The 14,227-nt window shown below is 47.0% G+C and overlaps 1 protein-coding gene across 1 annotated transcript in view; it reads left to right on the top strand.

Moving 5' to 3' along the window:
* The first annotated feature begins 1,905 nt into the window (after window positions 1-1,905).
* The window catches only part of DNA2 (DNA replication helicase/nuclease 2), a 45,935-nt gene continuing 33,613 nt past the window's right edge, over window positions 1,906-14,227 (top strand). Inside the window, exons 1-5 of the mRNA XM_040975845.1 lie at window positions 1,906-1,990; window positions 3,682-3,864; window positions 5,565-5,748; window positions 7,648-7,793; window positions 12,661-12,786. Coding sequence (XP_040831779.1) covers window positions 1,917-1,990; window positions 3,682-3,864; window positions 5,565-5,748; window positions 7,648-7,793; window positions 12,661-12,786 — 713 coding nt within the window. The 5' untranslated portion in view covers window positions 1,906-1,916. The remainder of the gene's footprint in view (window positions 1,991-3,681; window positions 3,865-5,564; window positions 5,749-7,647; window positions 7,794-12,660; window positions 12,787-14,227) is intronic.

Raw genomic sequence — 14,227 nt, 5'->3', positions numbered from 1 at the left:
GACATTACACTGGCATTTGAAAGAAAGAATGATACAGAGAGGGAGAGAAAGAGACCACCCATTTCCTGGTTCATTCTGCAAATGTCAAATAGCTGGTACAGGGCCTGGTTAAAGTAAGGAGTAAGCAACTGAAGTCCTAGAGCCATCATCATTTACTTCCCAGGTGCCTTAGCAAGTAATTGGATCAGAAATGAAATAGCTACAACTGTTAACTGGTTCTCCAATGTGGGCCGTGGGTTTCCCAGGCAGCTGCTTAACCCACTGGGCCACAGGGCCACATACATCTGTTACAGGATGTAAGTGAGATCATGTCAGATAAGTCTAAGGGTTATTAAATAGTCTTTATTAATCAAGCTTTGTGATATCAGAGCCCATTCGAAATCACAAATCACAAATCTGTATAGCAATCCAGTCAAGCGAAGCCCCCCCCCAAAAAAAAAACCCCAAATGGTCATTAACCTGAAGTCCATCTGTGAAGCCGAGCTCCTGTGTCCCAGCTTCCCCAGCAATGGAAGTTATCCATAGAAACATATAACGAACAACCTGGGCACACTTAAAAAGCTGCAGACATTCACTTCTCCCTGGCTTCTTTGCCCGCATTTCGTTACTGTTAGGCCTTGCTTCTCCTGGAACTCTTGAAAAAACACAAATTCGGACCCGGTGTGGTGGTCTAACAGTTAAAGTCCTTGCCTTGGATGCGCTGGCATCCCATATGCGTGCCGGTTCTAATCCAGGCAGCCCTGCTTCCAGTCCAACTCCCTGCTTGTGACCTGGGAAAGCAGTTGAGGGCAACCTTGGGATCCTGCACTTGTATGGGAGACTTGGAGGAAGTTCTTGGCTCCTGGCTTCAGATCGGTGCAACACTGGCCGTTGTGGTTACTTGGGGAGTGAGTCAGCGGATGGAAGATCTTCCTTTCTATCTCTCCTCCTCTCTGTATATCTGACTTTGCAATAAAAATAAGTAAATCTTTGATAAGAAAGGAAAATGCACAAATTAGAAATACAAAGCATCTTAGCATTGCTATCTTTACTGTCCCACCCAAGCTGTGAACAGTGGGTGAGGAATACAGACATATAGGAGCCATGCTCAGGGGATACCTGTCTTCAGTTTGTCCTTGGGAAGCAAGCAGGCACTGGGGAGGTCAAGAGAATGCCAGAGTGGGGGAAGCACACGACCGAGAGACCCCTCCCTATCATGGATCTTTATAAGGTCTGGTGAGGGGAGTGGGTATACAATGCAATACTGTCCCCTCTCACTTTCCAGGTGAGCATCACAGGTGGGCAGGAGGGAAACCTAGGTGGGTGGTGGGGAGTGGCTTTCAAGCTGGTAACCCTGAACTAGCTGCCTACCTCACTACTCATCTCCCTCTCAAGTTCAGTTAACAAGCTTGGCCTGTAGGTTGTTACATTCATCTGAAAGGCAGAGTTACAGAACCTTCCATCCATGGTTCACTTCCCAAGTGACCATAACAGCTCTGGCGCCAGGAGCTCCATCTAAGTCTGCCATGCGGGTACAGGGGCCCAAGCACTCCTCTGCGCCATCGTCTGCTGCTTTTCCAGGCCATTAGCAGGGAACTGGAGCAGTTGGAACTGCAACCGCTGTGGACAAGAACGCACATTGGGAGCCGTCTGGAGCGTCCAGAGCGCACGAGTTTTTAGGCTGGGTGTGGTATGAACACTCCCCGTTGTCCTGGCTCAGGCCAAGAGAGCGAAGGGACGCGGGCGCGCAGGTGAGGCGCTGCACGCGGAGTCACCTGGGCTCGTGGCCCCGCCCCCGCGCGCGTCACTGGGGCTCGGCGGGCCGGCGCATGCGCGTGGGCGGCGCTGGCGCCCGCGGCTTTCCCGCGTCCTGGCTTCTTGTGATGTCTCCCCTTTAACTCCAGACTTCGCTTGGTGCCGGGGTGTAGGCGCCCGGGATGGAGGAGCCGGACGAGCTGGAGCTGCTGATGGAGAAGACTTTCGGGGAGGAGGCTGTGCCGCTGCCGGAGCTGTGAGCCGGAGCCCGGGGAGGGTTGGGAACCCAGCGGGAAATTTGAAAGTCGGCAGCGAGAGAACCAGGCTGATGTGCGGGCACCCCGGCCCCCGTGGGGTGCCCCGGCCCCCTGTTAGCACCCCGGCCCCAGGCCCCCGTGGGGTGCCCCGGCCCCCTGTTAGCACCCCGGCCCCAGGCCCCCGTGGGGTACCCCGGCCTCCGGTTAGCACCCCGACCCCGGTGGGGTGCCTTGGGCTCCTCAGGAACCTCCGGGAGGGATTTGTCCCTCGTTTACGGCACTCGGCCGGAGCCTGAGGGCCTGAGAAGCCGAGCAGCTTAGGCTTTGCCTTGGTTTCACCTTTTTTTTTTTTTTAAACAAATTTTGGGAGGCTCGTCTTGCTGGAAGGTCCCGGTGAGAGTACCTTGTGGATGTTTAGTTAGCTGGGAGACCAGCGCCGGGGTGAGGCCCCTCGGCTTGGAGCTGCCAGTCTACGGATGTATGCTTGCCTGTAGGGTTTTGGCTCCAAACTTTGCCTAGATGCTCAAGGCTGAAGTGGGAAGGGGGTAGATGAGTAATGAGGCCCACAGGGAACGCAGGAGAACTCGCAGGGTAACACGAGGGGCAGCATGTTTTGGTTTCATAATGCGACGGAGACAGTGACTTCGGATTCTCCTTTGGTCTCATCCTGATTAATACTTGCTGTAGTCCAAGGGACTTCATAGGAAAAGGGTTGTTTTGCGGAGGAGAATGTTTTCTGTAGCCCCTTCCCGCTGGTTGGTTAAGAAAACCTCTGCTCTGTAAAGGAATGAGCTACTGGGGAACAGTAAGCTTGTCTTCCCTCCAAAACAGGGACCACTTGATCCCCAGATTTGATTGAAAAATTTCCCGATTTTATTGAAATATTCAGTGCTAGGTTGAACTAGATGATTTCGAAGCTCAGAATTTAAATACTAATGTAATTCTGTGTTTCAGAATTTTCAGCAAACCAGTGGTGGCATCCTTAACTCTCAAAACACAGAGAGTGTAGTATACAAAACATCTGCTTTCTTTCATTTGTGCTTTGGAAGGGCTAACAACAGGGGTGGACATTTGTTGCTTAATCTTCTCCGATTTGTGGTGGGTAGACCTTAGAACTCACAGAGATTACATTCAGAAAACCCTTAGCTTAAGCGTGTTTTCAAAATGGCGTGGGCTGTGGAAACCCCTTAAGAGAGGAGATCTTTGCTATGTTTTCTTTTTTAAAAGATTTATTTTATTTTTATTAGAAAGATAGAGGAAGAGAGACAGAGAGGAAGATTTTCCATCCAAAAATTCACTCCCCAAGCAGCCACAACAGCGAGAGCTACACTGATCTGAAGCCAAGAGCCTGGAGCTTCTTCTGGATCTCCCATGCAGATGCAGGGTCCCAAGGCTTTGGGCCATCCTCGACTGCTGCTTTTCCAGGCTACAAGTAGGGAGCTGGATGGGAAGTGGGGCCACCAGGATTAGAACCAGTGCCCATGTGGGATCCTGGGGTGTGTGAGGCAACGATGTTAGATTCTAGGCTACCATACCAGGACAGATCTTTGCTGTCTTGGTTTTACTCAGTTTAGTTGGAGATCCTTTGTAGTAAGTTTTCTGTAAGAAAAAATACCTAGATGACTAGAAGGCTTTACAGTGGCTTCTTCCTTCATGTTTGTGCTAATATTTTGTCTTGTGTATTCCCCAGGCTTCAGAGTAAGGTGGAAGCTTCTTTCCCAAGAACGGTTTTGAGCCGAGGAGTGGATAACCGGTACCTGGTGTTAGCAGCCACTGTTGAACAGAATGAAGAGGGCAGCCAGGAAAAGCATTTAATCATCACTGCCTCCCAGTCGCGGGAGCACAAGGAAAAATGCATCTTGAGAGATGGCTGGTATGTGTGTGGCACTTGGAGCAGAGAGCTGGCAGACGCTTAAGGGTATTAAGATTTATTTACTTTTTATTGGAAAAGCAGAGTTAGAGAGAGAGAAAAAAATTTTTTTTTGTGTGGCGGTTTACTTGCCAAATGGCCACAGTGGGCACAGCTGGGCCAATCCAAAGCCCCACAATCCAATAGTCTCCTCTGGGTCTCCCCTGTGGGAATGGGAGCCCAAGGTGTTGGGCCAGACTCTGCTGCTTTCTCAGGCCAAAAGCAGGGAGCTGCATTGGAAGTGGAGCAGCCAGGAAGGTGAACCTGGGTCAGTAGGGGTGACTGGTACCACAGTCAGGATTAGCATGTTATGACACCATGCTACCCACAAAGATATCATCTTGAAACCTGTCATATGGTTTGTATGTTACCACAGTTTAACCATTAAAATGGATAGATTTAATGTCTTAAAGATTGATTTATTATAGCAGTCAGATATGCAGAGAGGAGGGGAGAGAGAGAGATGATCTTCTGTCCTTTGATTCACTCCCCAGTTGGTTGCAAAGGCCGGAGCTGTGCTGATCCCAAGCCAGGAGCCAGGAGTCCAGAGCCACCTCTGCGTCTCCCATGTGGGTGTAGGATCCCAGTACTTTGTGCTGTCCTCAACTGCTTTCCCATGCCACAAGCAGGAAGCTGGATAGGAAACGGGGCTGCCGGGATTAGAATTGTAACCCATATGGAATCCAGGCATGTGCTAGGCTACTGCACTGAGCAGTATTTCTTTCTTCTTCTTTTTTTTTTTAATATTTATTTATTTATTTGTTTTTGACTTACTGGAAAGTCAGATATACTGAGAGAAGGAGAGACAGAGAGGAAGATCTTCCGTCCGATGTTTCACTCCCCAAGCGACTGCAATGGCTAGAGCTGAGCCAATCCGAAGCCAGGAGCCTCTTTTGGGTCTTCCATGCGGGTGCAGGGCCCCAAGGCTTTGGGCCATCCTCGACTGCTTTCCCAGGCCACAAGCAGGGAGCTGGATGGGAAGTGGACCGCCGGGATTAGAACCAGCGCCCATATGGGATCCCAGGCATGCAAGTCGGGGACCTTAACCACTATGTTATTGCACTGGGCCCCAAAAGATTTATTTATTTTCATTGCAAAGTCAGATATACAGAGAGAGGTGGAGAGACTGGCGCCCATATGGGATCCTGGTGTGTTCAAGGGGACGACTTTAGCCACTAGGCCACCGCACCGGGCCTAGTTCTTATTTCTTTAAATTTTAAAAATATCCCATCATTTTTTGTATATACATATATATATATATATATTTTTTTTAATTTATTTATTTTTATTACAAAGGCAGATGTACAGAGAGGAAGAAAGACAGACAGGAAGATCTTCCATCTGATGGTTCACTCCTCAAGTGAGCGCAACGGCCGGTACTGTTCCAATCTGAAGCCAGGAGCCAGGAACTTCTTCCGGGTATCCCACATGGGTCCAGGGTCGCAAAGCTTTGGGCCATCCTCGACTGCTTTCCCAGGCCACAAGCAGAGAGTTTGATAGGAAGTGGAGCAGCCGGGATTAGAACCGGTGCCCATATGGGATCCCGGGCACATACTAGGCGAGGACTTTAGTCGCTAGGCCATGCCGCCGGGCCCAAGCTTTACTATATTTTAACATAGGATCTGCAACTGTGTGTTTATCCTGTTACCTCCTTGTGTTTGCAGGTGTTCTGTGCCGGTACAGCCAGGAGACATCATTCATTTAGAGGGGGACTGCACTTCTGATACTTGGATCATAGATGAAGATACTGGATATTTGATCCTCTATCCGGACATGCTGATTTCTGGAACAAGTATATCCAGCAGTATTCGGTGTATGAGAAGAGCTATCCTCAGTGAAACTTTTAGGGTGAATAACACACTTTTTTAAATAAAGAATTTAGTTCATTTTACTTTTATTTTTTCTTTCTTTAAGGATCCACTTCATTTGTTTAATAGGCAGAGTTATAGATTAAGCTCTCTTGCATCTCCTGGTTCACCGTAACAGCAGTCGGTCAGGGCTTGACCAAGTGGAAACCTGGAACCTAGAACTCCATCTGCGTTTCTGCGTGGTGCAGCGGCGCAAGTACTGGGACCTTTCTGCTTCTTAGGTTCTCTAGATCTAAATCCGAAGTGCAATATATAGGACTCCAACAGATCCCCATGTGGGATGCTGGTGTTGAGGCTGGAGCTTAACACACTGTGCTACAATGCTTCTCCGTAAAGATTTTATTTGTCCGAATGGCAAAATGATAGAGATGGCAGGGAGGTAGGGAGAAAGTATCTTCATATGTTGGTTCAGCCCCCAGATACAATAATGAGGGCTGTTAGGCTGCAGCTAGGATTCTGGAATTCTCTCTGAGTGTCTCTTAAAATAGCAGGATTCCAAGCACTGAATCATCATCTTTTGCTTCCCAGGTACAATAGCAGGAAGCTGGATCATAAATTGATTAGCCAGGAATCAAACTTATACCCTGATGTGGCATATTGGCATCCCTAGTGGCAACTTCAGTCATTGAGTCACACTATCTACTAGCTTATGCCTGCCTTTCCTTTTTTTTTTAAGATTTATTTTTATTGAAAAGTCAGATATAGAGAAGGAGAGACAGAGGAAGATTTTCTATCCACTGACTCACTTCCTGAGTGACTGTAACAGCTGGAACCAAGCTGATTCAGAGACAGGAGCCACAAATCTTCTCCGGGTCTTCCACACGGATGTAGGGTGTTAAGGCTTTGGGCTGTCTTCCACTGCTTTCCAGGTCACAAGTAGGATGGGAAGCAAGGCTGCCGGGACATGAATTGATATCCATATTGGATCCTGGTGCATGTAAGGCGAGGACTTTGGCTGCTAGTCTACCACGCCAGACCCTATGCCTTTATTTGAGTAGATAAAATGTGAAATTAGAGAAGAATTCTTTGTGAATGTTGACTACTTAAATATTTTGAGCTTTTTCTTATTTTGTTTGTTTCAAGATAGAAATGACCAACTTTAAATGTCAATTTCATTTGTAAAATAGTTCAACTTATAAAATAATTACTCACGTTGGTTGTTAAGACCCTGTTTGAGATACTCAGATCCCTTGGGAGAGTGTCTGCATTCTAATTTTGGCTCTGTTCCCATTTCTGCAGTTGGCTTAGTGTCCCCACCCCCCCCAAAATTTATTTATTTATCTGAAAGGCAGAGTTACAGAGAAAGAATCTAATAACTGCTGGTTTACTACAACAGCCATCACTGTACTGTCCTGAAGCCAGGTGCCTTGGTCTTCCGGGTCTCCCATGTGAGTGCCATGGTCTAAACACTTGGGTCATCTGTTACTTTGCCAGGAGACTGGATCATGAGTGGAACAGCAGGACTTGAACTGGCTCTCTGAGATGCTGGCCCTGTAGGCAGTGGCTTTACTCACGTGCTGCAGCAACAGCCCTTTGCAGTGTATCCTAGAAGGCAGAAGATTACAGACTCATGTACTTGAGTCCTTGTTTCCCAGGTGGGAGGCCTGGATGGAGTGCTGGGCTTCTGTCTTCAGATTGGTCCATCTCTGGTTATTTCAGATATTTGAGTAATAAACTAACAGATGCAAGATCTCTCTATCTTTGTCCCTGTGTCTTTAGGAAAAAGTAAATAAGAAGAAAAAGTTCTGAATGGAAGAAAGTGGGAGTCACCTATAATCTAAGCTACTATGGGTGTAATAGTTTAACAGATTAGTTAGTAAATAATATGCACATATCTGTTAATATGCTGTGAAATATAATGAAGGCTTTGTTTTCTTAGAGCTCAGATCCAACAACACGCCAAATGCTCACTGGTACAGTTCTCCATGAAGTATTTCAGAAAGCAATAAGTGATAATTTTGCCCCGGAAAAGCTACAAGAACTTACTTCTCAAACTGTTCAGGAAATAAGACATCTGAAGGAAATGTAAGTAGTTATGAGAAGAACTGCATGTACAGCAATTTTACAGTATGATTTCTTTCCTGTTTTCTTTATGGTTTTTAGAATTGGTCTACTGTGTGTGTATTATTATAACCTAGATTCTACTACCCCATTGTAACATTGTGAAGATTTCTGAAATTTTAGGATAAGAAGTCTGGCTAAAAATGTGGAAATCTGTATGTGCACCAGATTGTTTAGCTGCTCTCAGAGATATGCAAGATCATGTTTTTGCATCAGTTCTCGAAGCAATATAAAAATGGTGTGGATTTCGAAGTCAGATGGAATGAATTTCGGAATACATCTTTTTCTAGTTTGGTGACTAAAAAAGTTATTTCAAGTTGTGAGGAACAGGTGGGCAAGTTGCCACTGGGGATGGCTACGTCCCTTATAGGCGTGCGTTGTTCACATTCTGGCTGCTCTGCTAGTGCATGGTGTGGAAGACAGCAGATGGGGCTCAAGTACCTGGCTCCCTGCTACTTTTCACTCAGATGGAATTGCAGATTTTTGTGTCACCCTCACCCATTGCTGTTTGTTTGGGCAGTTGGGAAGTAAACCAAATGCTGAAAAATCTCTTCTGTTTGTCTTTCTGTCCTTCAAAAAACTGAAAGTAAATACTTAAAAAAAAGATTTGGAAAGAAATGAGAGGACCTATTTTTGTAGACTTTGTGGGTGACCTAGATACAGTTCCAAGTTCCTGGCTTCAACCTGGCCTGGCCCCCGCTGTTGGTGGACACTTAGGGGAGTGAACCAGTGGATAGAAATTTTTTGGGGGAAAAAAAAGTTCTGGATGCTTGAAGAAAGTAATTTAGGAAAAGTTCTCCAGTTGTGCTTTTTTTCAAGATACATTTTTATTTGAAAGGTAGTATTATAGAGAAGAAAGGCAAAGAAAGATCTTCCATTCGTTGACTCACTCCCCAAATAGCCAAACCAGCCAGAGCCAGGGCTCTCATATGGGTGGTGGGGCCCAAGGATACTGGCCATTTCCTGCTGCTTTCCCAGACAGTTTAACAGGGAGCTGGGCAATACTGCTAAGAAGATATCTGGGCCATATGTTAGTTTGCTATAAGGATTCCTTGTTACTGTCCCCTTCACTTGAAAACATTCTTACCATAAGCTGAGTACCATGAATTCTTTTAAAACCGGCTCTGGGAGATGGTTGTTCTCTCTGCTTTGCAGATGAGGATACAGGTCCTATGAACCGTCAACACATGGAGTTAACATTCACAGCCAAGGCTGATCCCCACACAAGGTGACAGGCTTCTGATTTCCCAGAGCAGTTACTAAGATTGGGAAGCTTAGGGAGGCTTAACGATAAACTGCAGCCATCCTGGGCAGGTGAGTGTTGATATGCAGCAGTTCTCCAAGAACTAGAAAAATCATTTACATTTTGAGGGCCATGCATGGGTTGGAGGGCGTGGGTAGGCTACAAGCAGACCAGAACTCTGGTCCACTCTGCAAATGCCTACAACAGCTTGACCTGGGCCGAACCAGTCTACATCTTGGCATGTGGGTGGTAGGGACCCAACTTCTCTGGCTGGCACTTGTTGGCAGCTGGGGTGCATATGGTAGGAACCTGCAGTCAGGAACTGAGACTCTGATATGGGATGTGGGTAAACCAAGCTGCGTGTTTTTTTGTTTTTGTCCTTTAATGTCTGAAAAGATTTATATTGCCAGCATTGTGGTATGGCAAGTTAAGCTGCTTCCTGTGATGCCAGCATCACATATGAGCACTGCTTTGAGTATCTAGCTGCTCTGCTTCTGATCCAGCTCCTTGCTAATCACCTGGGAAAAGCAGAGGATAGTCCAATTGTCTGGGCCCGAGCTACCCCTGTGGGAAATCATGAAGAAGCCCCTGGCTCCTGGCTTCTGGCGTTAGCCTGACCTAGGCCTAGCCATTGTGGTCATCTGGGGAGTAAACCTGTCAATAGAAGATGTTTTTTCTTTCTTTCTTTTTTTTTTAATATTTTTTACAATCTTTACATGCTTAATTAGGGTAAAAAGGTTCAAGAGCTATAGGAAAGTGGGTAAGACTATTATTTCCATATTGTTTCCTTCATGCTTAAAAGGAGGGTATTAAGGGAGAAGGCCCACCCAATTTCCCACCCTCCCCAGGTCCCGCATGTAGGGTATGCGCCGACGTTCTTGTTCAAGTGGTTTTGATAGTTCACAAGTTATGAGTCGCTGCCAGTCTTGCCACTCCAAGCACGATAAGGTCTTTGAAGAATCCACTGATTGACATAGTCCATCATAGAGTATCCGTTTGCCCCGTATTTTGCTGCCAACATATAACTGAGATGGTTGACTGACCTGTTCTGTCTTCTCTCTTTTCTTGGTTAGGGTTCTGAGTCCGTCTTTTTTTTTTTTTTTTTTTTAAAGATTTATTTCATTTTTATTGGAAAGGCAGATATACAAAGAGGAGAGACAGAGAGGAAGATCTTCCGTCCGATGATTCACTCCCCAAGTGAGCGCAACGGCTGATGCTAAACCAATCTGAAGCCAGGAGCCTCTTCCGGGTCTCCCACGTGGGTGCAGGGTCCCAAAGCTTTGGGCTGTCCTTGACTGCTTTCCCAGGCCACAAGCAGGGAGCTGGATGGGAAGTGGGGCTGCCGGGATTAGAACCGGTGCCCATATGGGATCCCGGGCATGCAAGGCAAGGACCTTAACTGTGCCATCGCGCCGGGCCCGAGTCCGTCTTTTTGATTGGGAAGATCTCCAAAGAAACTTTGAGGTGTTCTCAGACCAGATTCTTGTATGTACTAGCAGGTACAGGGCCCGGCACAGTCCATCGCCCTGATCAGCTGGTGGTTGTGATCGCTGGATTGATTCTGTTTTCAGCCCCGACTTCCACTGGAACCAATGGGTGTTGCAGTCCAGCCAGGTTCTGCCCAGGGCATGCTTGGCCCTCACATAAACAAGTGGGAGCTACAGCCTTGTTGGAGCGACCCACAATAACCCCCACCAGGCTCACCCACTACCCTGGTTTGCCAGTATGTGTAACTGACTAGTCCAGTCTGTCCCACACCCCATTCCACCCCAGCCGCTGTCCTGGTTTTTGTGCCCTCCCGTAGAAGTGGTACCCCAAGAGGGAGGAGCCCACTGTTTCCCTCCCAGGCCTCTCCCACTTCCGGATTGTGGACTCTCCAGGTAGTTCTGAGGTTTGACTTGACAGAATTAGATCCATCCCAATGCCAGCCTCTGCCAGCTGATGCTGTAGCTAAGCCCAAACAACCCTCACCCACTCTAATTTTGTTTGCACCAGTAGGAATAAGCCCAGCCTGGCTTTTGCCTGATCTAGTCCACATGAGGCGCACAGGTATTTAGCCCTGCTTAATCTGGTCTGCCCCATTCCCAGCTTACGCTCTCCAGTGGGAGTAGCTGTCCAGCAACTTATTCCCCTGCCAGCTCTGCTCCCTCCCTTCTTGGTTCTCACGTATGCTGGTTGGGTGTTGCGGTCCCTTCCGGTACAGGCAACCTCACCTCGGCATTCTGTATTGTGCACAGTTTTTTTGTGACCAAACCTGGATCGACCCACACTGTTCTGGTGCTTGGATTTGCCAGTGGATGATGTGAACAGATTCAGCCTGGTCTTCCCCCGACCCATGCAAGATGTATGCCAGTGGGTAACTTTCCGTGGCCTGTTCTGGCCTGTTTCCTATCATGTTTCTTGCGCTTACCTGCTGGGTCTGTGTCCTGCCAGAGGAGTTGCCCAGGCTCCTCAATCAGAACCTCTCCCAATACCAGGTTTTGCGCATACTAGGGGGTCCATGATCCAGCCCTACTCAGTTCACCTCCTGTCATAGCAGGAACAGTGGCTTTTCTTGTCTGGCCTTCAATCCAAACTGGTCCTTGCTGTTGAATGTTTCAGCCCAGCCATGGCTCATCCATTCTCACATGCGGCTCACACATGGCTCAGTAGGGGTTGAGACCTAGTCCATCCCACATCTACCCTGGTTGTCCAGGACACCAGAGGGTGTTGGAGTCTGGCCTGGCTTGGTGCATCCAATCCCAGTCCACACTTGTGCCAAGGGAGACTACAACTGTTTCCCATCCAGAACGCAGCCCCCATTCCATCCCACACGCCCCTTGGTGGGAACCTCAGCCCGGCTAGGGTTGTTCCCTTAGCTCTCCAACCAGGCCTGTTCCCAGCCATAGATCACGCGCATACCAGTGGTTGCTCTGACTCAGCTTGGCTCAGTCCCTCACCTGTCCTGACCTCTGACTTAGACACTGTGGCTTAGCGTTCCTGGCTCATGCAGACCAGTAGGTGCAAGAGCCTAGCTCGGCATGACCTTGTGCTCCCTCCTGGTCTCCTGGTTTCGCTTGTGGGCTAAGGTTTGCTCAGTCCACCCTGTTCCATTACCAATTGACACATTACCCAGCTGTTCTGCCAACAGAAGATGTTTCTCTGTCTTTCCTTCTCTCTTTCCTTCCATTCACTGGTTCATTCCCCAGATATCCAGAAAGACCAGGTCTGGGCCAGCTGAAGCCAAGAGCCTGGAACTTCATTCAGGTCTCTCAGTTTGGTAGCAGAGGTTTAAGCACTTGGACCGTCTTCTGCTTTCTTAAGTGCATTAGCAGGGAGCTAGACTAGAAGTGGAGCAGCCTACATTTGCTCTCAAATGGGATGATGGCACTGAAAGGAGAGGCTTCAACTGCTGTACTACAACTTTGGACCCCAGGTGGCATCTTACCCACTGAGCCAAATGCCTGCTTCAAAAGCCGAGTAGTATTCTCATCATGTAACTGTGCTGTGATTTGTTTCTGCACTAGTTAGTCACTAGACACGGGATTGCTTATTTGACATTTGTCCTCTCATATGTGTTATTTCCATGTGTAATATTGACTTTTGCAGGTACCGCTTAAATCTGAGTCAAGATGAAGTAAAACAGGAGGTGGAAGAATATCTTCCTTCATTTTCTAAATGGGCTGAAGATTTTATGCATCAGAATACTGGCTTCCCTCAAATGCAGCTGTCTCTGTAAGAAATGTATTTTCTTCATATATTATTCACATTTTTCATCCAAAATCCTATTCTGTATGTCAAATCAAAGCTTTTTAAAAATCAAGCTATTAACATTTGTCCTTCTCTTATTTATTTTCAACTTTTAAAATTTTTGTTAAATTTATTTAAAAAGCAGTTACAGGGCCCGACGGCATGGCCTAGTGGCTAACGTCCTTGCCTTCACGGGCACCAGTTCTAATCCCGGCTGCTCCATTTCATGTCCAGCTCCCTGCTTGTGGCCTGGGAAAGCAGTTGAGGGCGGCCCAATGCTTTGGGACTCTACACCCACATGGGAGACCTAGAAGAAGTTCCTGGCTCCTAGCTTTGGATCGGCATAGCATCGGCCGTTGTGGTCACTTGGAGAGTGAATCATTGGATGGAAGATCTTCCTCTCTGTTTCTCCTCCTCTCTGTATATGTGACTTTGTAATAAAAATAAATAAATCTTAAAAGGAAAAAAAGCAGTTACAGAGAGAGAAGAGATGTTTGACCTATCCTAGTTCACTCCCCAAATGGCCACAATGACTAGTGCTGGGATAGACTCAAACCATGAGCCGGGAGCTTCTTCTGTATCAGATTCCAGGTGCAAGCTAAACTTGCTATGCCACAGTGCCATCTCATTTTTTTTCATTCCAATCTTGAGTATCTTTTCATAGCAGAAAATAATCTGGTGAATTAAGTATTTATTTGAATTATGATAAAATCATTTGATTTTTTTAACATAGATTTCTAAAAAATTATCTGTAGTTGTATTTTCATGCATATTTTTCTGTTGGTATCATATGTCCTGCACCATGTACTTTAAATACTATGTGAGCAAGTTAATGCCATTTAACCTTTTGCTTAATTTTTAGGCTTTTTTGTTGTTGTTTTCATATATGTGAAAGGAAAAATTAGAGGGAGGAAGATTGATTATCTCCCCTAGATGTCCACAGCAGCTTGACCAGGCCAGGCTAACCCCAGAGGCCAGGACCTCCATCTGAGTCTTTCAAGGATGGCAGGAATATTACCTGTTGCCTCTCAGGCTCTTTAGCAGCAAGCTGAAGCAGCTTCAACAGCCAGGGTTGGGTTGGCTGAATCCAGGAGCCAGAAAGTACATCTGAATTTCCCACTTGATTAGTAGGAACTCAGTTACTTGAGCCATCATGTGCTGCCTCCTACTAGCAGGAAACTGGATCAGGAAGAGTAGATGGGACTTGAATTGGTGCGGTGATTTCAGGTGTGAGTGTCCCAAGTAAATGCTTAAACTGCTTGTCAAACCTGCCCCTCATTTTTAAGTTGTTTATATCTTGTGCAACACAAGTATTGGTACCATGATGCAGCAAGTAAAGCTACTGCCTGCAGTGGCTACGCAGTACAGGTTTACCTCCTCTACTTCCCATCCAGCTCCTTGCTACTGCACCTGGGAAAGCAGCCAA

This window comes from Ochotona curzoniae, unplaced genomic scaffold (genome assembly GCF_017591425.1).
Source record: "Ochotona curzoniae isolate NIBS_2020 unplaced genomic scaffold, NIBS_Ocur_1.0 contig_2692, whole genome shotgun sequence".
NCBI classification, from domain to species: domain Eukaryota; kingdom Metazoa; phylum Chordata; class Mammalia; order Lagomorpha; family Ochotonidae; genus Ochotona; species Ochotona curzoniae.
Note: the sequence above shows the minus strand (reverse complement) of the source record. Positions and strands in the feature narration are given on the sequence as shown.